Raw genomic sequence first — 27,097 nt, 5'->3', positions numbered from 1 at the left:
CTGTGTTCAATGCTCTTCTCATTCTGCTCATTTCACTTATTTCTCTCTGCGCCACTCCATGGAGGTCTTGCTGCAATCATCCTGCTCATCGTTCCTCATGGCACAATAGTATCATATCGCCATCATGGACCACGATGTGGTCAGTCATTCCCCAACCGAAGGACATCCTTTTAGTTTCCATTTCTTTGCCACCTCCCTTCACATTTTAAAGAACCTCTTCTGGGTACCTATCTAGGAAAGGTAATACTGGAGTTTCTATCTGCTGCTGCTGCTGAGTTTTGTTGGAAACATACAGAAATGCTGACGATTTATGAGGGCTCTCTTGTACCTCACAACTTTCCTAAAGTTGTTCATTCTCTCCACTAGCCTTTTAGTTGATTTTCTGGGGTTCTTTAAACATACCATCATCTCATCTGCACAGAGTGATAGTTTACTCTCCTCATTGCCTACTTTAATGCCTCCAATTTCTTTCTTCTCCAATTCCTACTGCGGGTATTTCTAGTACAACATTGAATGAAGAGGTAATTATGGGCAAACTTGCTTCATGGCCAACCTTACTGGGAAGGCTTCTCACTTATCCCCATTGCAGATGATACTTGCTGATGGTTTTCAATGTATACTGTTTATTATTCTGAGGAAAGGCTCTTCTATTCCATACATTCTAGTGTTTTCAATAGGAATAATATTGCATTTTTCAAAGGCTTTTACTGCATTTATTGAGATAATCATGTGATTTCTGTTGGTTTGATTATTGATACGGTCAATTATGTGGATGGTTTTCCTAATATTAAACCATCCCTGCATTCCTGATATGAAGCCCATGGGATCAGAGTGAATGATGCTTGTGGTCGCTTGCGGGCTTCTTTTTAATGGTATTCTATTTCAGATTTTTGCATCTATATTCATGGAGATTGGTCTGTAGTCTTCTTTCTTGGTTCTTGGTCTGCTGCCTTTGGAATCATTACCATATGGGTATCATGAAAGGAACTTAGTAAAACTCCTTTGCTAAGAAAATACCCCCAGGGCCAGATGGATTCACAAGGGAATTCTATCAAGTGTTTAAAGAACAACCAATCCCAATACTATACAAATTATCTGACAAAATAAGTAAAGAAGTTTCACCCTTTCCCCTACTTGTCTCTGGGTCTTATCAAAATGGTTGCTGCTACCTTCTGAATACCAATCCTGATCTTCCCCACTGAGTACCCAAAGAATGAGGCAGGCCCATCCCCATTTCTGAAATTATGAATTCACAGTGGCCTGGGATGGAGGTCGTATCATCAGGCCTCTAACTAAGAGCTGGGGGGAGGGATAGTGAGCTGGTACAGGAGATGTGTGAAGGGAACATTTGGCTCAATGGTAAAATTGGGGATGGCGCCCTGAGGCTTTTGAGATGTGAATGTGTGGTGCAAAGACTGGATTTAGCTCTCCCCTAATTGTAACAATGAAGGTACTTGGCTCCTCCCTCATTTCGAAGATTAAATTGTAATGCCCTGTCGATTTTTAGATTTTAATGCTCAAAGTGTAGATCTACCCATTTCAACCACAAACGGTGTGAACTAACCACAAGAAGGTGTGAACTAACCACAAGAAGGTGTGAACACCCATTTCATACATTGAGTGGGAGGTGACCCACCTGTGAAAGAGTGGGCAGTCCTGGTGTGAATCAGCGGGATTGATTGGTAGACCTAAAATTAAGGGGAGGTGACACAAGAGAAAAAGGTGATTAAAGAGTGAAGAGACACACAGAGACAAGGATGACCAGTCAGTCACTTGGAGTTGAACTGAGGAAGTGTCACTCAGAGCTGGACTGGAAGACAGTCACTTGGACTTGGAGTAAAGACAATCACTCAGAGCTGGAGGGCAGAACGACACTAAAAAGGGTCACTTAATGATGGTCTGTAGAAACTGTAAACAGATACCAAATAATATGAATTTTAAGAATAATGATAATCCCATAAATAACAGATATAACAATAATCATAATTATAATAAAAGTAATTACAGAAATAGTCATCCAGAGGAGGAAAATGAGAACACAGGACAAAATACCCAACACCAATATGTAAAAAGTGGAGCTCGTTCACACTATACTCAGGGTGAAAAAATCCCCCTCACTGTGGAGGATCCCAGAGAAATGCCCAAGAATCTTTATGAAGGGGTGAAGAGGAAGCAAGGGCCTTGGAATCAAAAAGTGAAACCTTTGATTTTCCAGACACTGATATTTTAATGCTAATTATCCCCAAATATTCCCAAACACACAGTAATGAACCCCATGTAACCCTAAAAATGGAAAACTTGCACTATGATTGTCTTTTAGATACTGGGCATTTAGAATATTCCTAGAGAGTAAACCGGATGCAAAAGGAAACTATATTAGCTCTCTACATGTAGTAGGTATATCAGAAACACTTCAAAAGGGCCCCAGATTTTTTCCTCGAATGTTACCCACGGGACCCTTATCTTTAGAATATTCTTGTCCATTAATGTCTGGATCCCCCACAAATCTGCTGGGAAGAGATCTATTACATAAACTTAAAGCCGGAATAACTTGCACACCAGATGAATCTATGTCATTAGAATTACCCGAGGAATCTTTAAATTTGCTCCCTGTACTTCTCTCAGAGAGACAGGAGGTAAGAGAGGCTCCCATATTGGAAATACCAGCTGATATACCTGAGTCTCTTTGGGCCACATTTCTTCCAATATAGGCCTACTTAAAGCAGCTGTTCCTGTTCAAATTAAGACAAGAGGTGAGCCAGCTTCTTCCATTCCTCAGTACACTCAATCAAAAGAGGCAATTGAGGGAATAACCCCAGTAATAAATTCCTTATTTGAGCAAGGAATACTTCCATGAAAATTGGATAATACACCCATTTTACCCATTTAAAAAACAAACAAAAAAAAACAAATAAAGGTCCAGATTGAAAAGTCATGTAGATTCATCCAAGAATTAAAGGCTGTAAATAATCATGGCATAATCACGACATCCTGTGGTTTCAAACCCAAACACAATAATTTCCTCTATTCCCAGTACAGCTACTTACTTTACTGTAATGGACTTGTGCTCAGCTATTTTTTTTATGCCTATTTATGAGGCTCCGAAGAATATATTTGCCTTTACCTGGAAAGGTTCTCAGGGGACCTGGTGTCATTTGGCACAAGAGTATGTGGAAAGCCCTATACTGTGTGCACAACATCTGAGCCAACACAGATAATATGAAATTTCAAAATAGTCAGCATATCAAAACAGTAAATATTTTCTTTTAGAATTATGAAAAGAGGCCACAAACTCTGAAAGGCAAAGGTTCACTATTGTCTCTCCAAAGTCGAATCTTTAGGGTTCATTTTAACTGCTGGTGTGCTTTATTTCTCGTAAGCACATTGAAAATATTCAAAAATTGAGTGCTCCCACCACTAAGAAACAGTTAAGAAAAATCTTAGGGGTGACAGGTTTTTGTAGACACGGATTCCCTGCTATGGGGAAATCACCAAACCCCTTATAGCATTAACAAAAGATTCAGCCTGAAGCACTTGGATTAAAGCCAGAACACCTGTTAACTCCATGCAATATAAAACAGGTTATCCTGTTTGCCCCTGCTCTAGGCATCCCAGATTGTTAAAAACAAAAACATTTACTTTGTGTATGAGGAGAGAGGGGTGGCTTCAAGTATTTTAACTCTCTTTGGGACCAGTTCAGGGTCCAGTTGTTTATTATTTGGCCCAGCTGGACCCAATAGCTTCAGGAGCACCACCATGTCTTAGAGGTATAGCTGACACAGCTTTTTTAGTAATTAAGGAAGCTGATTCAATATTGGGATGAACATTAAAAATTGTGCCGACATGAAGAAGGACTGTTACTAAGGCATAGAACAGAAGCATTTTCAGATCAAAGACTCACAAGATATGGAGGAACCTTGATGGGCAACTAGAATATCACTTTAAAACACTATACAACACTTAATCCTGCCACCTTGCTTCCTGATTTACCAGTTTCAAGAGAACCATTGCACAGTTGTGAATCTGTAGCGTCTATGGCTGAAAAGCCTCAAGATAATCTCTTGGACTCTCCTTTCGACAACCCAGATCTAGTCTTATTCACTAATGGTTATTCTTCCATGAGGGATGGTATACACTAGAACTGCAGCAGTGACAGAATTTGCAACTGTGTAGTCAGCTTCATTGCCCTTAAATATAAGTGCTCAAGGTGCAGAACTTATAGCCCTAAAACATGCCTGTAAAATTGCCACAGAAAAATGGGCAATAATCTATGTGGATTCTGGGTACCCATTTGGAATTTGTCATGCAGTGGGTATGTTATGGCCTCAGAGAAGATTTTTAACCACAGCTGGAAAATGTATAGTAAATAAAGAAATAATTAATGAAGTTCTTTCTGCTCTCCAGCAATCCAAAGTCCTATTCATAGGTCATTGCTCTGCCCGTACAATTGGAACTGACCCTGTATATAGAAGGAACCACCAGGTAGATACTGATGCAAAACTAACTGCCTTAGAAGGACCTGAATTAATTTAATATTTGGCAACAAGTAATGAATCAGATTTATCCCTTTCCTATAAAGGAAGTGAATAGAAACAAAATTTTAAACCAAAACTAATGGAGTAGGTGTGTCATCTGAAGGAATATTCCTGCTCCCTAGAAGTTTTTATTAACAAATTTGCTAATCCATGCATAAAATCAGTCACATCTGTATCCGGGACAATGTACAATCTGTTAAGAGATTATGGATATCCTCTGGTATGATTACTATAGTCTCTTAAGTATATATAGTCTGCCCCCCCCCCCCCCCGCCAAACTTATAGTCAACACAACATTCATGGGAAAGCTTCTGGTGGGCATTATGGAGATTGGATTTAGCTATCTCCTGATTGTAAAAACGAAGGCACTTAGCTCTTTCTTTATTGTGAAGATAAAATTGTAAGCTACAATCTATTTTTAGATTTTAACTACAAAAAGGTGTTAAGTAACTACAAAAGATGAACTTGACAAAAGAGGATTTAAGTAACCCATAGATAAAATATAACTAATGAAGGCGAGAACTAAAGAATTGGCAGTCCTGGAGAAAAGCGTCTGCTGTGATTGATAGACTTGAAAAGTTAGAGGACGTGACACAAGAGAGAAAGGTATTTAAATAGAGGGGATAAAAGACTGAAGAGGACAGTCAGTCACCCAGGCTTGGAGTGAAGGATGGAGGAATGATAAGAAGACCATTACACAGACTTCTTTTACACTGTTACTGTTGGTGAGTAAAAAGCTGACTTAGTGACCTCGCTTTTCAGGTGTGAAGCCTCCAGGTAAGACCCACCTTCTTGAGATTCTCTTCCCCTGGGTGAGGCTTAGAAATTCTAATTGGTATCAGAAGAAGCCAGTTTTCTCTTTCTCACTCATGCCTTAACATCTTCCTTCTACTGTAAATATTGTGAATAAACTGCCATAAATTCCATTTATTTTAGAAATTCATTTTGGGATTATAGAAATTAAATCCTTGGCAACAACATGATTAATATATTCAGAGTCCAACCACTAATAATTTTAACAGCGTCCTCTGGTTTACACAACTTTTGAGCACCAACAAATTGATTTTATCACTTTGCCTAAGGCCAGACAGTATACATTTTGTCTAGTTATGGTGGATCAAATGGTCAATGGCTGGAAGTATTTCCTACTGCCTGAGCCACCATGGCTTTTGTTGCCAAGGTGCTCTGAAGAGATTATTCCTCAATTTGGCCTGCCTGCACATATTGATTCAGACATGGGGAGTCATTTCAGTGATTCAGTTTGATCCCAGGAATATTCTTGTCTAGGGATAACTCCCAAGTTCCATGTAGCATATCATCCCCAGAGCTCAGGCCACGTTGAAAGAATGAACAAAGAGCTTAAAACTATGATTGGAAAATTATGCACCGAGACATTTTAAAAAGCCTGAAATTCTCCCTCTAGACCTATTTTGTTTTAGAAGCAGGCCCAGGGGAGATCTACACCCCACCATTTGAGATGCATTTTGGATACCCTCTATACAGGCCAAGTCTTTTAGGCTTTTAGTCCTGCATATGCATCACTATTAGGGGGAGATACTTCTCTACTGCTTCCTATATAAAGGAATTGCAGAGCAAATTGTGAGAGCTCCATCCGTAGCTGCAGTACAAGGAGGAACAATAGACTCTTCACTTCAAGACCGGAACCCAGGAGACAAGTTATACATAATTTCCAGTGCACAGGAAGGTCCATTTCAAATATTGTTAAGCACTCCCAACAGCTGTAAAAATTGGATAAAAGGAATCTCGGATTCATTGTTCTCACTTAAAGAGTGTACCTTCTATCGAAACAGATTGACTATATTCTGTCAAAAGCATTAGAGATAAAAATCCATAGTCAAGTGGAGACTGCTTTTGGGAATATATTGAATTCCTGAAATTTTGTTCTAGTATTGCTTTTTCTTTTAATAGAATATTTGGATTTTTCTTTTTTCTTTTACTTAAAGTACATATAATCTATATTAATCTTTTTCTGATTTTGCAGTTAAAAAAACCTAAAATATATCTCTCCTACTACTAATGCATACCCAAGAGCTTTAGACTATGATAACCTGCCATTTAATGATAAATATTATGGGACTATGATTAATGAGTATGCCTGATTCCAGGAGAAGTTAAAAAAAGAGCCATTATACAGTATCAAGAAGCACAAAGTCAAGGAGGCCAAACAATCACAGTGGGATTGATGACATTCTTTGCCAAGAGGACTTGAACTTCTTTGGGGTTCAAGATTGAGATATATATCAGACACAAGTCTTCCCCTGTGCCCCATTCTACCAAGCACCTCACTTTGGTGGCAATTCCTGGCTCCCCTCTCCTTGTGAGAAAAAGGGAAATGAAGGCAGGGAATGCTATTTCCCATTTGCTGCTGAAATCTAGTGCTTTGTAATCTCTTAATATGGAAACTGTAGTCCTGGCTGCTAATGGTCAAGTGCAATATTACTGCATTTTGTGATACAGACTTGTAGGACCAAAATTACTTTAATTGGACCATAATACAAGGTTCTATTATGAATTCATTACATACTAAGGAATTTTGATATACATAGAACTTTATATTTTGATTCCTATTTTGAATTTTCTTTCTCCAAAAATTTTTTCTACTCGCTTTTCTTTTCATGTTTTTGCCTTTTCTTTTGATAAAATGACTCATAAAACCCCATAACTGAACCCTTGTATCCTGAATTGATCCTGGTATTGGTCAACACCCTCATCAGCAAGATAGTATTTTTCATAAAACCCACAATTTAAAATTCCTTGAGAAAAATTTCAGGGAAAGAACCTTGTTAACTCCTTGATTCCAGAAAATGAACTGTTTGGAGAAAGATGACTGAAGAGACATGTACTGCATCAAAAAGACCAAGAATGAACTTTGGAGTATAATTGATTGAACTGAAAAGGTGTTGAATACATTTCTCAACATACACTCTTATACCAAAAGAGACTTCCCCCATTGACTTTTTGTCAATGAGCCTAGAAATCACTAGTTTTACTCTCTCTGTTTTAGTTTCCTTTTAGAAGGCTCAATATTGTTTATTCTTGTAGGTGGAAGATTTTTAGAGATATAAGCTGATGATGTTAATCAATTAGGGAGACTATTCTCCCAAATGTTCACAGGGGAAATTGTGAAAATTGGATTAGCTATCCCGTGCTTATTTTTAGTTTTAATCACAGAAGTGCATACTCCCCTTTTAACTTTAACTGGCAGAAATCTATGACCCACAAGGGCTAAAGTGGGTGATGAATCAGAAATGACTGACTGTCTTCTGGGCAGTCCTAAGCAAAGCTAAACTGGCCCACATAAAGTGGAAGTAATGCACAGGAAAAAAACTCAAAGAAATGTCTTTAAAAGCAGGTGCAGCTTTCTATGAGTAGTTCTTTGGAGTTTGGAGTTCAAGCTCAAGGCTGGTGAAAGGATCTGCCTTGTGGACATGAGACTCTGACGTTGTCAAGGCAGCAGTTGGACATTCCCTTGGGAATAGAGTGGATACGTGAAAAGGCTGACTCCTATTCCTGGTTTTCCGGAGGGACTAGCGTCTGGAGAGGCCTCCATCTTGGAAAAGGCTTCATTGATAGAGTCCTTGTTTTGTTCAACACCAGTCCTTGGTTGAAGGCCCTCCAGTTGAGGACTAATTACCCGACTGGAGTAAAACCAGGGCTGCAGCAAATAATCTAGCTTGTTAAACTAGATTTCTTACTCTGCCCGATCTCATTTCTCTACTTTTATTCTCTCTCCTTTAGTAAATAAACTACCATAAAAATTAATTTTCAATTGAGACATTAATTTCTTGTGACCACATTTTTATATACTTTATGGTTTTCTTAATTTATTTTATATTTATTTATTTTAATATTTTGAGTCTTTACATTAATGTTAGGAGTGTTTATGACAAGAGAGAGTAAACTGATTCTGAGCATGTTTAGAGCTCAATGTATTAAATGCCTGGTTTCTGTGGTGTATAGTATAAGAGGAAAGATTATGAGACTGGCTCTAAACTCACCTTAACTAATCTAAGGTAGTAGAGGGAAATGGAAAAATAGGAGATATATTTCCTCCTTACTCCATTTAGCTTGTTATTCTGTGGCCATCATTAAGGTGCTCTAGCCATGTTCAAAGGAAAGTTTAGCCAGCAACAAAACTGAACGAAAAGAGCTTGGATATCTGCTCTTGCCTCAATTGATCAAACAATTTCTCTGCCCAGTAATGCACAAATCTCACCTCAGGAGTCAACTATGGCTTTCTATTTTGACTCGGCCACCCAGGCTGACAGTCCAGGGGGACCTATGCATGAGACATCATTCTGCAATCATCTCATGATCCCTCTATTGCTGCCACTCTATCCTATCTCTGATTTCCATTACACAATCCTTGCCCGATTCAAGTTTAGGCTCAAACTAGGTATATTGCCCTGGAAAAGGGGATTGTAAATTACTTTCACACAATAAAAATAGGTCTGACTGAAAGTTTTCCTACATTACTTACATTAATAAGGTTGCTCCTCAGTGTGCACCCTACAATGATGAACAAGACCTGATCTGAGTGTAAACCTCAAAATTTCTTAGACTTATAAATGTTGGAAATTTCACCATTGGGAAATTTCATACTTGAAAAATTTCCTATTGATAGTGGGTCTTGGCTATTGGAATGTGAACCCCATTGGCATGGGAGGTTCCTTCTCTTCCCTTAAGATTACTTTAGGACAGAAACCTTTTGCTGAACAATGGAAAGGACTTTGACCTATGCTTATGCATAGAACAGGAAGTTCTTTGAGTCATGATTGATTTTAGAATTGATACAATGGAGATACTTGGAATCAATCTCCACTCTACTCAGTCCTAACAGGATTGAGGAAGGGCTGCAGCCTAGATCAAAATTTAATTATTCCAATCTCTACCCTACTCAGGTTAACAGGATTTAGAAAGGGCTGTAGCAAAGGATCAAAGATTTAATTATTTGAAAATATGACCTACAACAGACATGTGCAAAGCCAGACCTCTGGGCGGTCCTGGGTTAAGCTAGAGCCACCATTGGCACAGGGAAGACATGGACAATGATTGGTAGATGTGAGAACTGAGGGGAGGGAACTTGGATGGTTTCCTTAAGGATAGGGGGGTCTGAAGACTGGAGGTGGGGGGTTGAGAAGTTGGCTGGAGTGGTTGCGGTGTGCTCTGAGAAGCTTGCTCTGAAGGAAGCTGAAGGTGGGGGCCTCTGAGACTGTTTCTCCATTTTGGTCACGTGAGTGATAGGGACTGATCTCCTTTGCCCCAGCTATCTAAGGGCTTGGGCCTTTTGGCCCAGCCTAAACAGAAGGGGTATTTAAGCCCTATTCCCTTCTCTCCCTTTTCTCTCTCTCTCTCTCTCTCTCTCTCTCTCTCTCTCTCTCTCTCTCTCTCTAATTCCTTTCTTCCTCCTGTTTGTAATTAAACTCCATAAAAGATTGACTGCTGACTTGAGTTTTCATTTAGGAATTACATAGCTGAATTCCTTGGCGACCTTAAATTAATATACATCAGTCTTTTAAAGTGATTCCCTTGTAACATTGTGGCTGACCACACGGGAGTCTAAAGAATCATCTCAATAAACTTTTGAAATTCCTTGCCTTTTTAATATACCCTCTCAAACTTAGTCCTTTTTTTTAACAAAAAACTTGGCTTAAAGACACAGCTGCTAGAACACGTGAGTATAAAAAACTCTTTCTCTTTTCTCCTTAAGTTAAATTGGAATCAGCAGTTTTTTTTTCTTTTTCTTTCCTTTAATCTTAAGGGACAGCTAGGTAGCTCAGCGGATTGAGAGCCAGTCCTAGAGACAGAAGGTCCTGGGTTCAAATCGGACCTCAGATACTTCCCAGCTGTGTGACTCTGATAGACAGAAAACAGCTGTTTTAAATCTCAGCAACAGGACTCTAAACTCCTGGCTGGAAGAGCTGTTTCTAAATATCCTTTCCCTTAAGGAACAACTTCCTGGATTAGAAAAAAAAAACCTGTGGAAAGTTTGTTGCTTTGCCCTGCTCCCCACATGTTTTGTGAAATTACAAAATATATATATATATAAAAATGAGTACTACATTCTTTGACAATTATATGGCAGCTGAAGAAGTAGGGGCATTGAGGAATGCAGGATACCTCCAAATTTTTATATTAATAGGTACTGTCATTTTTGTACTCCTCAATACTATATTTAGAGATGATAAAATAAAAAAAAATTGAGGATAAAATGCAAGCCCAATTAGAAGATCTAAAAAGTTTCTTACAGGATCAATGGGCAAACACCCACTCTACCAGAAACAGACCTGTTTCTGAACCTTTGAATGAGGAAATTTCCTTCCCTGAAATAGAGACGGAAAACACCTTCCCTATAGCCCAGTTAACAGACTGCTTCTCTCGTGTAGTGCAAATCTTGTCTGAATTTAATCCCCAAAACCCTTCCCCTGCAATCCCAGCTTCTCATGTTCCTTCTCCTACAGAAAACCAAATTCCAATGCAAGGGAGATCTTGTCCTCCTAGAGAAACCTGTCCTTGTCAAACTGACCCACAGGTGCAAAATTCAACTAGAGGCCTGTTTCCTCTAAGAGAAGTACCTGAAATAGGACGGAATGGGGATGTGGTGACTTTAAGACATAGGATACCATTTACTCCCCATGAAATAAATGAATTTACACAAAATATCCCCACATATGAACAAGATCCTTTTCTAGTAACAAAAAAGATGGGAGACATATTTTTTCAGTATAATCCGTCTTACAAGGACGTTGAGAGCTTATTACAGACTTTTTTAAGTGAACGTGAAAAAAATAAAATAATTGCTCATGTCAACAAAACCCGGGGGCTTAATGCAGCACATTGGCCATCTCAGGATCCCGAATGGGACTATAACAATCCTGAGGATTATCTACAACTATACCGTTGTAGAGAGGCCATCCTCACGGCCATGAAGGAATGTGCAGACAGTACAGATAAGTGGATGGAACTGGAAAAAATTAAGCAAAAGGAAGATGAAACACCCTCCAGATTTATGGATAGAATTATCGAGTTTGGGGACAGATACTTAGATTGGGACTTAACTAAAGAGAGTAGTTTAAGACAAGTTAGAAGAATCTTTGTAAACAATTCTTGCAAAGCAATTAAGAATTATTTTAGAACACAATGCCCAAGATGGTCAGATATGGACCTTGAAGAATTGCGAAAAACAGCTATATATGTTTTAAAGGGAAACAAGGAAAAGGAGGAAGAAAATAATGATGACATAGAGGAAATAAAGAAAAAAATGAGATATTTAATAGATAGGATGACTAAATTAGAAAGTGGGCATGATAATGAACCAACGACAATTGCCCCTCTCCAGAAATCCAATTATCAATCCATTACTTGCCACTTCTGTGGGAAGAAGGGCTACAATATGATGGATTGTAGAACCTTTCTTAAGATGTTTGGAAGGAATACACAGTTTAATAATAGTCTTAGAAATAATAACTATAGAAATGATGATAATGGTTATAGAAACCAGAATTCTAGAAATTATAATAATGACTATGGAAATAACTATAATGAATATAGAAATAAGAACTTTAGAAACCAGAATTATAGAAATAGGAATTGGGAAATTAATGACAATGTTCCAATTAAAGAAAATTATAATGATAATGAACAACAACAATATATGAGAAATGGAGCTCGTCCATAAAATACTCGAGGTACTGATGACCCTCAGAGAGGTGCCCTTCAGGGGGGTGCCCAAGGAATATCCCAAACACAATGATGGTGTCCGGGGGGGTGGGGGGGCTGGGGCACAGGAATCAGAGGATACAACCTTTGATTTCCCGGACCCTGATGTCCTACTACCCGTTGTCCCTATCCACTGCCCTCCCCATACTAATGAACCCCATGTTACCTTAAAGGTGGGTAACACCTATTATGATTGTCTATTAGACACCGGAGCTTCCTGGTCTGTATTAAAGAGAACACCTGATTTACAATGTTATTCTACTGGCTCAGAGAATGTAATGGGAGTATCAGGAATAACCCAAAGAGTTAAAAGACTTCCTCCTAGAATGGTGTCTGTAGGACCCCTAGAGGTACAACACTCCTTCCTTTTGATGCCTGACTCCCCTTTAAATTTGCTGGGGAGGGACCTTCTATGCAAACTCAGAGCCACAATAACCTGCTCCCCAGATGGCTCATTATCATTAGAAGTACCAGAGGAATCTTTAAATTTACTCCCTGTACTTCTCTCGGAAAACCAGGAGGCAAAAGAGCCTTCCATTTTTGAAATACCTAAAGATATACCGGAGTCTCTTTGGGCCATATCTTCTTCTGATGTAGGCTTACTTAAATCTGCTGTTCCTGTGCAGATAAAAACTAAATCTAGCCCACCTCCTTCTATCCCTCAGTATCCCCTCTCAAAGGAGGCAATTGAGGGTATTACACCAGCTATTAACTCATTAATAGAACAGGGAATAATAATCCCTTGCAAATCTGAATAAAACACGCCCATCCTGCCAATTAAAAAACCAAAAAAAGGGCCCGATGGCAAGCACATCTATAGATTCGTACAGGATCTAAGGGCAGTGAATAATCACGTTATAAAGAGACACTCCGTAGTTTCTAACATACATACTATTATTTCATCGATTCCTAGCACAGCTACATACTTTACAGTAGTAGACTTGTGTTCAGCTTTCTTTTCCATACCAATACATGAAAACTCCAGGCATATTTTTGCTTTCACCTGGAAGGGCTCACAATATACCTGGTGTCGGCTGCCACAGGGTTATGTCGAAAGTCCGAGCTTATTTGAGCAAATTTTGAGCCAAGACACAGACAATATAACATTTAAAAATAGCAAATTAATCAAATATGTAGATGATCTACTCTTGGCTTCAACAGATGCAAAAACATGTCAAGAAGATAGCAAACACCTTCTTTTGGAATTGCACAAAAGAGGACATAAAATCTCTAAGGATAAAGTTCAATGGTGTCTCCAAAAAGTAGAATATTTGGGATTCATCTTGACTGGGGGTGCTCGTTATATTTCTCCAAAACGAATTGAGAACATTCAAAAATTGAGTGCTCCTACCACTAAGAAACAGCTGAGAGCAATTTTAGGAGCAACAGGGTTTTGTAGACAATGGATTCCTTGCTATGGGGAAATCACTAAACCCCTTATAGCATTAACAAAGGATTCGGTTCCTGAACCCCTCAAATTAGAGCCTGAACACTTGTCAGCTCTATCAGATTTAAAAAAGGCTATCATGTCTGCCCCTGCTCTAGGCATCCCAGATTACAACAAGCCATTTACTTTATATGTGCATGAGCGAAGAGGAGTAGCCTCTGGTGTGTTAACTCAGACTTTGGGACCTTCTCAGTGCCCAATTGCTTATTACTCTGCCCAACTAGACCCAGTAGCAGCAGGAGCACCACCATGCCTTAGAGGAGTAGCTGCTACAACCTTACTAGTAACAAAAACCGTTGATTTAGTATTGGGATGTCCATTAACAATAATGTGCCCACATGAGATTGAAGCATTATTGATAAAACATAGAACACAGGCATTCTCGGATCAGAGAATTACAAGGTATGAAATAACCTTATTAAATAGTGAAAATATTACCTTAAAACGCTGTTCAACTCTTAACCCTGCCATCTTGCTTCCAGATTTACCTACTTCCGGAGAACCATTACATAACTGTGAAACATTAGTGTCCATGGCAGAAAAGCCTCGAGATAATCTCTTGGACACTCCCTTAGACAATGCAGATCTGATTTTATTTATCGATGGTTCCTCTTTTATGAGGGATGGCATACGTTACACTGGAGCTGCCGTAGTCTCAGAATTTGCCACTGAATGGTCAGCTTCACTACCTTCTAACATTAGCGCTCAAGGAGCAGAACTCATAGCTCTAAAACAAGCTTGTATAATTGCCAAGGATAAAAAGGCAACAATTTATACGGATTCTAGATATGCTTTCGGCATTTGTCACTCAGTCGGGATGCTATGGCTCCAAAGAGGATTTTTAACCTCAGCTGGAAAATCCATAGCTAATGCAGAAATTATTAATGAAGTTCTTTCTGCTCTCAAACTGCCTAAAGCCCTAGCTGTAGTTCATTGCTCTGCCCATACAGGTGGCTCTGACCCTGTCTCTAGAGGAAATGACCGAGCAGATGCCGCTGAAAAACTAGCAGCCATAGAAGGACCTGGATTAATTTTAACATTAACAACCACTGATAATTTAAATTTATCACTCTCCTATAATGAAAAGGAAGTGGAAAAATGGAAACAAAAATTTAAAGCAAAACAAATTAATGGAGTATGGGTGTCATCTGAAGGAAAACCCCTGCTCCCTAGAAGTTTCTATAACCAAATTTGCCAATCTATTCATAAAAATGGTCATTTTGGCACCCAGGGCATTGTGGACTCTGTCAAGAGAGTATGGATAGCCCCTGGTATAACTACTGTAGCCTCTAAAGTATGTTCAGCCTGCCCTACCTGCCAGGTATATAACCAACATGCATATCGTGGAAAAGCCTTTGGGGGACGTCCTCCGGCTTACATACCTTTTGAACATCTACAGATAGATTTCATAACAATGCCAAAGGCTGGACGTTATAAATTTTGTCTAGTAATTGTAGATCAACTAACCAGATGGCCGGAAGCATTTCCTACGACCCGAGCCACAGCAGATTTTGTTGCAAAGATACTTTTAAAAGAAATTATTCCTCGTTTTGGCCTACCAGCACGTATTGACTCAGATAGAGGGAGTCATTTTACCGATTCTGTCTTAAATCAAATATATTCTTGCTTGGGGATAACTCCAAAATTCCATCTTCCATATCACCCCCAGAGCTCAGGCCAAGTGGAGAGGATGAATAAAGAACTTAAGACTATGATTGGCAAATTATGCACTGAGACCCATTTAAAATGGCCTGAAATTCTCCCTCTGGCCCTATTTTATCTTAGAAGCAGGCCTAGAGGAGACTTACATATTTCACCATTTGAGATGCTTTTTGGACATCCGCCTATACAGGCTAAGCCTTTCTCCCCGGCTTATACATCGCTATTAGGGGGAGATATTACTATTGCTTCCTATATACAGGAGTTACAGCACAAACTACGTGAACTTCATGAATCCGGAGCTGCAGTACAAGCCGGACCATTAGACTTTTCTCTGCATGACCTGAACCCAGGAGATAAAGTTTATATCAAGAATTTCAAGCGAACTGGAGCAACTCAACCTTCATGGGAAGGACCATTCCAAATATTATTAACTACTCCAACATCTATAAAGATTGGAGAAAGAGACTCTTGGATTCACTGCTCACATGTGAAGAAAGCATCTTCTGCTGAGACTGATTGACTCTATCCTATCATATGAATTGTGACTCTATCTTATCATAAGAATTGGAGATAATAATCCATAGACAAATGGATGCTGTTTTTTTTTCAAGAATATATTGAATTACTGATTTTTTATTTTTTCTTATTTCTTTTCTTTTATTTTTTGATCAGAATATTTGATTTTTTTCTCATTTTTTGTACTGAAGTTACACATAATTAATATTAATATTATTTTTACCTGCAGTAATACAAGTTAATATATATACTCTTGCTATAATATCAATATATGCCTAAAAGCTTTAAACTATGGGAACCTGCCATTTGTTGATAAAATATTATAGGACTGTGATTAATGTTTGTGTCTGATTCCAGGAAAAGGGATAAAAACAAGGAGCACAGACTAAACCTGAATAGTGACAATAGAGCACACAAGAAATATTAAAGTGAGACTCGAGGTTGCGACGCTTAACTTATGTTTAAGTCGTAGGACTTCCTTGTATCTACACTCTTTTCGAAGTACTCAAACAAGTACAAAGCTTGACTATCATGCTGGCTCCCTATATCCCTGAGGAAAAAATCAGACAAGGGAATGACATTTCCCCATCAAAATAGAATTCTAATTCTTTTCTTCTTATATTATGGCAACTTCCTATAGTCTTGGCTACAAATGGCTAAGTGAAATATTACTGCATTCTGTCCTACATACTTGTGGGATAGAAATTACTTTAAACTGGACCTATACAAGGTCTATTTTGAATTTTTCTTATGTTTTTGATTATTTTTCTATTCTTTTGATAATTGACACATGCACCCCCATAACTGAACATTGCATTCTGAGCTAAACTTGATATATTTTTTTTTTAAATACTTACTTCAGGGGGGATTGTATTTTAATTTAAAATCTAAGAATTTTTGAATTTTTTTTTTGTTTGAGATTGTATTTTTATAAAAATCCAAGAATTTTGTTTAAGATTTTATTTTTATAAAAAAAAATAATTCAAAGATTTTGATTCTGTTTGAGAAAAGATCTTCAAGAAAGAAGCTTGAAATTTTTATATCCAGAGAATGAACTGTTGCAGAAAGATGCCGAAAACCTACACTTCATCAAGAAGATCAAGAATGAACTTTGGATGTGATTGATTGGACTGAACTTTTGATTGAACATTTATTGTAACTGTACACATTTATGCCAAAAGGGACTGCCCCTAATTTGGCTTTCTGTCAATGCGCCTAGCAAACATTGGTTTTGCTTTCTTTTCTTTTCTATTTCCTCTCTCACTATTCTAATTTCTCTTAGAAAATTGAATATTGTGTATATCTTTAGTTAGAAGTGAATTTAGAACTACAAAATAATTATGTTAAATGATCAATGGGGAGACTAGTCTCCCAATGATCATCAGGGGGGATTGTAAACCTCAAAATTTCTTAGACTTATAAATGTTGGAAATTTCACCATTGGGAAATTTCATACTTGAAAAATTTCCTATTGATAGTGGGTCTTGACTATTGGAATGTGAACCCCATTGGCATGGGAGGTTCTTTCTCTTCCCTTAAGATTACTTTAGGACAGAAACCTTTTGCTGAACAATGGAAAGGACTTTGACCTATGCTTAAGCATAGAACAGGAATTTCTTTGAGTCATGATTGATTTTAGAATTGATACAATGGAGATACTTGGAATCAATCTCCACTCTATTCAGTCCTAACAGGATTGAGTAAGGGCTACAGCCTAGATCAAAATTTAATTATTCCAATCTCTACCCTACTCAGGTTAACAGGATTTAGAAAGGGCTGTAGCAAAGGATCAAAGATTTAATTATTTGAAAATATGACCTACAACAGACATGTGCAAAGCCAGACCTCTGGGCGGTCCTGGGTTAAGCTAGAGCCTCCATTGGCACAGGGAAATTGATGGACACGTGATTGGTAGATGTGAGGACTGAGGGGAGGGAACTTGGATGGTTTCCTTAAGGATAGGGGGGTCTGAAGACTGGAGGTGGGGGGGTTGAGAAGTTGGTCAGTGTGGTTGGTGTGTGCTCTGAGCAGCTTGCTCTGAAGGAAGCTGAAGGTGGGGGCCTCTGAGACTGTTTCTCCATTTTGGTCATGTGAGTAATAGGGACTGATCTCTTTTCTTTGCCCCAGCTATCTAAGGGCTTGGGCCTTTTGGCCCAGCCTAAACAGAAGGGGTATTTAAGCCCTATTCCCTTCTCTCCCTTTTTCTCTCTCTCTATCTCTAATTCCTTTCTTCCTCCTATTGTAATTAAACTCCATAAAATATTGACTGCTGACTTGAGTTTTCATTTAGGAATTACATAGCTGAATTCCTTGGCGACCTTAGATTAATATATATCAGTCTTTTAAAGTGATTCCCTTGTAACAGAGTGAAAGTTTTGCCACATTGCTTTCATTCATAAGGTTTCTCACCAGTGTGCATCCTCTGATGTACAGTAAGACTGGAGGTATGACCGAATGTCTTTCCACATTGCTTACACTCATAAGGTTTCTCCCGAGTGTGCACCCTCTGGTGTACAGAAAGACTGGAGGCATGACCGAATGTCTTTCCACATTGCTTACACTCATAAGGTTTCTCCCGAGTGTGCACCCTCTGGTGTACAGAAAGACTGGAGGCATGACTGAATGTCTTTCCACATTTCTTGCATTCATACGGTTTCTCCCCAGTGTGCATCCTCTGATGTACAGAAAGACTGGAGGTATGACCGAATGTCTTTCCACATTGCTTACACTCATAAGGTTTCTCCCGAGTGTGCACCCTCTGGTGTACAGAAAGCCTGGAGGCATGACTGAATGACTTTCCACATTGCTTGCAGTCATAAGGTTTCTCTCTAGTGTGCATCCTATGATGATGAGCAAGATGAAAGCTCTGAGTGAATGTCTTTCCAAAAGGCTTGCATTTGTAAGATTTCTCCCCAGTGTGCATCCTCTGATGAGAAGCAAGACCAGAGCTCTGAGTGAATGTCTTTCCACATTGCTTGCATTCATAAGGTTTCTCCCCAGTGTGTATTCTCTGATGTACAACCAGATCAGAGCTATGACTGAATGACCTTCCACATTCTTTGCACTCATAAGGTTTCTCCCCAGTGTGCATCCTTTGATGTACAGAAAGAATGGAGGTATGACTGAATGTCTTTCCACATTGCTTGCATTCATAAGGTTTCTCCCCAGTGTGAATCCTCTGATGTACAGAAAAACTGGAGGTATAACTGAATGTCTTTCCACATTGCTTGCACTCATAAGGTTTCTCCCCAGTGTGGACCCTCTGATGTATGGTAAGACTGGAGGTATGACTGAATGTCTTTCCGCATTGCTTGCATTCATAAGGTTTCTCCCCAGTGTGCATCCTCTGATGATAAGCAAGACCAGAGCTCTGAGTGAATGTCTTTCCACATTGCTTGCATTCGTAAGGTTTCTCCCCAGTGTGTATTCTCTGATGTACAGCAAGAGCAGACCTATAATGAAATGTCTTTCCACATTGTTTGCACTCATAAGGTTTCTTCCCAGTGTGCATCCTCTGATGTACAGTAAGACTGGAGGTATGACTGAATGTCTTTCCGCATTGCTTGCATTCATAAGGTTTCTCCCCAGTGTGCATCCTCTGATGAGAAGCAAGACCAGAGCTCTGAGTGAATGTCTTTCCACATTGCTTGCATTCATAAGGTTTCTCCCCAGTGTGTATTCTCTGATGTACAACAAGAGCAGAGCGATGACTGAATATCCTTCCACATCGTTTGCACTCATAAGGTTTCTCCACAGTGTGCATTCTCTGATGTCCAACAAGAGCAAAGCGATGACTGAATATCCTTCCACAATGTTTGCACTCATAAGGTTTCTCCTCAGTGTGCATCCTCTGATGTCCAAAGAGATTGGCCCTCTGCATAAAAGTATCCCTGCACAGAATACTTTCAATAGATTTTTCCTCAGTGTACATTCTTTGATGTTCATTATCAGATGAATTTTGAGGTGCAACACAGAATTGCACAGCAGCAAATTTATCAAGACCATCACTCTTGAATCTTTGTAGGTCCATTTCTTCCAAAAGAAGGCTCACTTCTCTTGGATTCACCTTCATTTCAGATCTTGTCTCTCCTTAAGGAAACAGTAAAAAATACATATGTAGTGATATATACACCTATAAAGCTATATCCTTTCCTTCATCATCAAAACATATACTGCTCTATATCCTCTGAAATAAGAAATGTCTTCTAACTTAAATATGCACATCCATCCTTTGAAAAATGCCAATCCCTGAAAACTAAAAATCAATTTAAATAACAAAGAGCCTCCCATGTGATCTCATTGGATCTTCATAACAAACCTGGAATTTTGGACAGCATAGCTTTATTACATTCCTAACGTAGACCATGATGTCAGAAAAACTGAATGAGTGACTTAATCCAAAATCTTGGCAGCTGAGCCCAAATCTTGTGACTAGGAGTGCTTTCTACAATACTAGAAAATTAATTTTCAGTCTTTTAGCTTTCATTGTCACTGTCTATATATTCAATTCTCTCATTATAGGTATGACCCCACGGTGTGCATGTAGACTAAAAGTTCCTATTATTTTATAATCTCGCATCTCTGTGAGCTTTAAGAAATTCCCTTCATGATTGCTTTCAATATTATTTTTTGGTCAAGTATCTGAGATCAGATGAGGAAATTTAGCACTCTTTTTTTGCATTTATCCAAGGAATAGGAGATTTTGTTGTTCCCTACTCCTAGAAAGCAGTCATTACTTTTCCTTAGATGCCTCTTTTCACTCAAAATCCTTCTATTAAATACAATTTCAACAAAAATATGGCATTTCCCATATTTAAAAATATGTCTCACACAGTAAATTGTATACATGATCCTTTTGTAAGGACCTTTTGGAAGCAAATGAGCAGGAAATCTTGTACAGTTCTCTTCTTATTTCCTACTTTATAGAGATTCTGGCATTTTCATATTCTTAAAAATCACAATACAAGTGGTGATGCATTCTCCCTGTATTTCAGAAACCTGCTAGGACTTTTATCTGTGGTCTAGTCCAAGGAGTTCTTTTGGTCTCAGGCTCCTCAATTATAACATGGACATAATAATATCAAGTGACTCATAAGGTTCCTATGAGGATCTAATGAGAAAATATTTAGTAAGTGTAGGACATATACTAGGCACCATATGCAAATGGTAATGTTTATATTTATCATTAGAATTTGGATTGTTTTTTCCTTTAACTGCTTTTCTCCTTACATTGTTATTCTCTTTAATCCTCTAGTTCCTGATTTCCCTGCTGAATTAAATGCATTTCCTTTCCCCAACACTCCTTTCTCCCTGAATCATCTCAGGGTGAGATGGAAGATCTGGTGCTTCTTTCTAAACCACCTCCATGTCTGGGTTCTAGATTATGAGCTCCAGAAAAGCCCAGACTGGTGTTTCCCTTTCTCTGTGTGAAAGGGAATCCTTTATTATCAATCCTGAGTTAACACTAATTTAAGTACCTATACTTAGTACCAACCTAGACTGAAGACAGGATTACCTCCCCTCTGTCTACTTTTAAATTGAATCAACAAAAGATTAAGCACCCTATTGAGTACTAGGTGAGAAGCAAGCAAGATATTTAGGATTCATACCCTCAGAAATTCAATCAGTCAAGAAACTGTGAATCTTTTTGATTCAATCAGCAAGTAATCTATTAATATTTTTGATGAGAACTTAACCTTCAGAAGGTGAGAATTCAATCCCAGAGACACTTCCCCTAGGACAGTACTAGACAATTTGGAAATTGTGATTGGCCCCTATGAAGAGAGGAAGTGACAAGAAGTCATTATAAAAGCAAGCTCCAAACTGAACTCCATTGGAGGAGATTGTCTTGGAAGAGATTATTTTGGAGAAGATAGTCTTGGATAGTCTTCAAGGGATATTCTCTGGAGACTACAGCTTGGATTATGGGCTCAAAGCTCAGTTTCTACTGAAACTGACTCTTGGATTACTTCACTGGGTGACTAAAAAGCTGACCCCTTTCCTAACTACTGGAGAGATTAACTTCCATCTTGGAGGAGGCTGCGGTGGTTAATCACCACTGTTCCTCCTGGCTAAGGACTAATACACATATTTTCTCTAACCTCTCTCATATTTCTCTTCTTTATTGTTTCCTCTCCATTTGTAAATATTTATAAATAAAGGTTCTGACTCAAGATATAACTACTGGTGACCACATAATTTTGTAAAAATCATTGTCCCCACATGAATTTAACCTTTTCATTTGTATGCTCACGGCTTAATTATGTTCTTAAAACATATTTATTTTTTAATACATTTTTACTGATTGGGCCCAGTGATTATGTCAGACCCAACCTCTACCAGGATCCTTGCATTCTGGTCTCTCTTCTAGAAGGCAAATGCATGCACTGGCCTCATCTGTGTTTCTTTCCCTCTCTTGCCCTTATTTCTCAGTAGTCAACAGTAACTCTATTGGAAGTACAGCAGACCCAATCCTGAAGATCCCAGAGGCTTCTCTCTCTAGTCTTATCTTCTTAAAGTGAGGTGCTGTGGTCACCTAAATATCGAAGAACAGGGCAAAGACTGAGCACCAGCAAACAGGAAAGGGTCTAGGCTGATTATTTAGGGAAAGCGTAGGCTCGGATAGATTCCAAGGAAGGTAGCAGTCTGCACTCCCCCTAATGGACTGCATGTCAAAGGAGAGAAGAAAATCAGGGAACCAGCTGCCTGGCTCCATCCTACATTGAGGCTCTCTGACCTCATTATGCTCCTCACCTTGGCAAGGCAATCCGATAACATCTCCCTAATGGATTGCCTTTGCCATCTAGTTCAGTACCCTTCCAAATATTCCCCTGGTCTCCAGCTCTCTCTTATGGCCTCTTCCGACCCCTAACTCACCTTCTGTTCTCAGAACTTGGCCTCATATTTCACTGAACAAAAGCTGAACCTCTCTGCAAAGTTCCCTCACCCTCCCCATCTAACCCAGCTAAAATGCCTCCTTTTCCTCTCTGGTCTCAGAATCTGAGGAAAAGTCATTCTTCTAGCTAAGGAAAATCTCTTTCCATGGGCAAAGCAGGCCATCCCTTCTTTCATCTATGCCTGTCTGTTCCTCCCTTAAGGGCTCCCATTGTTCTTTCATCTTCAGCCATTCCCACACTACTGAGCTAATGACTCCTTACCCACAGAGAGCAGGTTCCGGACATTCTCCAGCATCACCTCCCTGTACAGCTCCTTCTGGGGAGGGGACAAGAGGCGCCACTCCTCCCGCGTGAAGTCCACAGCCACATCCCTGAACGTCACCACCTCCTAGACCATATGAAGTCAGAGCACAGAGGGCTGAAAGTCACATCACAAGGAAGAGCCCACCTCTGGTCAGTTACAGGAGGAAACTGACCCACAGAGAAGGGAGGGGCCCAAAGTCCCGCCCATTGTCTGTGTCAGAGTCAGCAGTAGAAGCTGAGTCTGTAAGGGCCCAGGATGTACCTGAAGGAAGCTGAGGAGTTTCTGTTGTGTGAAGGGAAATCTCTAGGGGACCTCCAGGGCAGCTTGGATCCCAAGAGCCCCAGTGATGGGATGTAGGAGTCAGTCACGTGTCTGTGGCCCTGTTCTGTGTGCCGGGGCAGCCAGCTCCAGAGCCTGAGCCTCTCTGCCTCTCTCTTTACTAATAAATGTTCATCTACCTGGTAATGAGCCCCCAGAGCAGTCTTTACTCCTGACACTGTGGAAGGCACCAGAAAGGAGAGAAGGTGCTCCACAGGGCTCGGGGACTCAGGATGCAGCCCAGCCGACCCATCCTCAGAGAAGGCTGAGCTGATCTCGGATCATTTACTTATTGATCCTATTTACTAGGAACTTGTTTTTGTCTGGTAACTGCCCGAGTCCTGCTTCTCTGCCTCCTGACTCGGCTCCACACTCAGCCAGCCTGTAATACGTGAAGCACAGAATGCAGCTCTTGGGCTCTTCCATCACTGTTCTAGCCTCATTTTGAGGCATTAGCTGACCTTGGAAGACTCAGGCAAGCCCCTGGGAGTCAGCTCTAGTCTTTCTCTGCCCCCATCCCATCTCAGACATGTCTGGTTGCTGCCCAAAGTCGGGTCCAGACCGCACACTGGACTCACACAAGAATCTCTTCTTAGTTCCAGGAGAGAAAGAGTGGTGAGACGTTGCTGGCCCCTTATTATTATTCCAATCAATCACAGTGTCCCTGATTATCCCAGCTGTATGACCAATGGGGACCCCTACCTTAGGATAGCTATCACTTCCCTTGTCTGTTTTTGGTTCTGTGAAGATTAAATTAAACTCTCCCCCAATGGTGAAAATTAACTCCCCTGCACATTTGTAGATTTAATCACCAAAACTGTAAACATCCCACTTAATCATTTAGTGGGAAGGTTTGTGACCCACATGTGCAATAGAGGGTGACGAATCAGAATTAGACCATCTGCCCCATGGCAGACATAAAGCAAAGCTTCAATTGTGATTGATAGACATAAAATTAGGGGAAGGCACAGGAAGTGACACAAAAGAATGTGTCTTTCCTGTGGGGCAGAATCTTCTGAGATTCGTGGGAGAATAGTCTGAGATCTTCAGAGGGGTGAACCTGGACTTTGGCTTCATCTGGAGTTCTGTTTGGGTTGGAGACTGGAGAAGAATCTGCTGACTGGACCCGAGACCCTGTTCCTGGTGAGACTGTTCTTAAATCTCTTCCTTTGGACTGACACGTGGTGAGTGAAAAAGCTGACTGGATTTTTCTGAACAGACCAGCCTCAGGAGAGACCTACCTCTTGAGAGACATTTGCCCAGGTCCTCGCTTTGACGAGGCCTCTCTGGCTAAGGACTAACTCTCCATGACCAAGTGGAACCAGGGGCCAGGAGTAAATTACTTAGTGCTTAGGCTAGAGATCTTACCCTATACTCTGTCTGATTTTACTTCACTCTTTCTATACTTTGTGAATAAATTATAAATAAAACTCTGGAATAAATTAAATTCTGGCAATACTATTTTAAATATAATCCAGTCTAATCTTTTTATAAATTGATTAATTTTCCACCCTTACAGTTCTGTGCTACCCCAAACCTATCAAAGAGATCTAGCCTTCTGCTTAGGGCAGCGATGGGCAACTTTTTGAGCTTGGCGTGTCAAAATTTGTCAAAAAACCAAGAGTAACTCGGGTGTTGTCACTTCAAGAAAAAAATGTCCTTCTCAACATGCAGCCCTATATTTATACTTCTCTGTATGGAGCTTCATATACTCGTGTGTCATGGAAAATGGCTATGAGTGTCAGTGCGGACACGGACAGGTTCACCATCATGGTCTTAGGGTTTGGAGCATTAACAGAGACAAGGAACTGACTCCTTTTATTGACAGACATTATTCCTCTGCTTATCTTCCTTGGAGAGCTGACTCAGTTTACCCTTTGGTTAAATTTTACTCCCAACATCTTCAAATGTGAGCTTCACAATGTTGGGCATAACAGTAAATGTTCACTAATGAAGAGGAGTCTGCAGTATTTTAAGGAAAAGGGCCCAAAGGGAAGGGATCCTTTGCTTCTTGAATAACCCAAGTAGTAGAAATGAAGGAGTGAATAACTGAAGACAACAGTAGCAGCAGCAGAACATCAGAGAGAGCAGAAAGAGGCTTCTTTTATAATCTACAGACAAGGAGAGACTAAAGCTGAAGACAAAGACAGAGGGGATCATGGGAAGAATTGTGTGGCACTCCATCTACTCCAGGAGGATGCTTCTTGTGGTGGACTGAGGGACCACAAAGGAGAAGAGGCGGATACACAGAGGGCATCTGTGACGTGTGAACACTAAGTCACTTGCTAAAATGACTGACCACTCCAGAACACAAAACGAAGTAAGAGTGTTGGCAAGTCATTCTCAAAAGCGGGTAACCACTCAGTCAGAAACGTGTGAATTCTCTTAAGAGCTCACACCCTCAGACACTGGTCAATCAGGAAACTGTGAAAATTTTATTGAGAAATTGACCGTCAGAAGGCCAAAGGTCAGTCTCCCAGTCACTGCCCCCTGGGCAGTGCTAGATAACTCTGGAACCTCTGACTGTCCCCTGTGAAGAGAAGGGACAAGAAGGTACCAGAAAAAGCAAGCCCCAAACTCAGTCTGGGATGTGGAGAAGACAGTGTGAAGAGATTATCCTCTGGAGATGGTCTTGGATGGTGTTCGAGGAGCTTTGCTGGAGATTTTAGATTAGATCTCGGCTTCAACTTGGTTCAGACTATGGGACGGCTCTGTGGGTGAGTGAAAAAAGCCGACTCCTTTCCTAGTTTCTCAAGCTTGGAGGAGGGCTCCCTTGGCTTAGGACTAGTATAGGTATTTTCTCTAACCTCTTTCACCTTTCTCTGCTTTATCATTTCCCCTCTCCTTGGAAAATAACCTTCTGACCATTTTATTTCAAATAAATTTAACTCCAACCGTTAGTTTTCACCTTTACACATCTCAAGGACCAAACACTTTCATTCCCATTACCTCTAATTTAGCACCTGTTCTGAACTTCTGGGGATCTCACAAAAGGCTAAAGACAGTCCTTGCCCTCCAGGAGCTCACAGTCCAGTGGGGGACGGAAATAGTACATAGACACATGGACACAAAGCAAGCTCTGTCTGGGAAAGGGAGGAATGAAAAGAATTAAGGCAAACTGACTAAGAGGGACAAGGAAACGTTTCCTGTAGAAAGTTTTTCATCTTTAGTTGGGACTTACAGGAAGTTTAAAGGGGTCAGTGATCTGAAAGGTGGAGGAAAACTATTACAGACATGAGGTGAAGCCATTGAAAATGCCTGGAACTAGACCCAGCCAAATCACATGGTGGATGGGGTGCCAGATCTGAAATCAGGAAGACCTGGGTTCTGTAATGGCGTTAAAAAATGGATGGGGTTAATATAAAAGATTGGGCTGGATCATCTAAGAATAGGGTCACCAGGAATTTAATTAATTCCAAAGAGATTTATGTTAACAATTTATTATGAAATATAGTTAATGTAAGAAAAATTAGAGAAAATAGGATATCTAGCCTACACACTGAGGATTTTGCTCTGGCCTGGGGCTCAACGGAAGCAGGGCTAAGTATTCCTTAGCTGGAGGGGCCTTGGACTTGAGCCAAGGATCCAGGGATACACGAAGTCTTTCTCAATAGTGTAGGTCTCTCCTAAGGCTGGTCCCTTCAGAAAATCCAGGAAAGGAGTCAGCCTTTATCACTCA

At 39.9% G+C, this 27,097-nt stretch overlaps 1 protein-coding gene across 3 annotated transcripts in view; it reads right to left on the bottom strand.

Moving 5' to 3' along the window:
- LOC100617800 (zinc finger protein 420-like) overlaps window positions 1-27,097 on the bottom strand; it is an 86,208-nt gene that overhangs the window by 48,608 nt on the left and 10,503 nt on the right. For 2 of the 3 annotated variants that reach the window (XM_056825119.1, XM_056825128.1), the window contains exons 3-4: window positions 23,058-23,184; window positions 17,037-19,989 (exon numbers count right to left, since the gene is read on the bottom strand). The exons of the other annotated variant lie outside the window; for it this stretch is intronic. In XM_056825119.1, coding sequence (XP_056681097.1) covers window positions 18,290-19,989; window positions 23,058-23,184 — 1,827 coding nt within the window. In that variant the 3' untranslated portion in view covers window positions 17,037-18,289. Of the gene's footprint in view, window positions 1-17,036; window positions 19,990-23,057; window positions 23,185-27,097 lie in introns of those variants that run through there. 3 annotated transcript variants of the gene reach the window in all.

The sequence above is a fragment of the Monodelphis domestica genome, chromosome 1 (genome assembly GCF_027887165.1).
Source record: "Monodelphis domestica isolate mMonDom1 chromosome 1, mMonDom1.pri, whole genome shotgun sequence".
Taxonomy (NCBI): Eukaryota; Metazoa; Chordata; class Mammalia; order Didelphimorphia; family Didelphidae; genus Monodelphis; species Monodelphis domestica.
The sequence above is the reverse complement of the archived record's forward strand: the minus strand, read 5'-3'. Positions and strand labels throughout refer to the sequence as shown.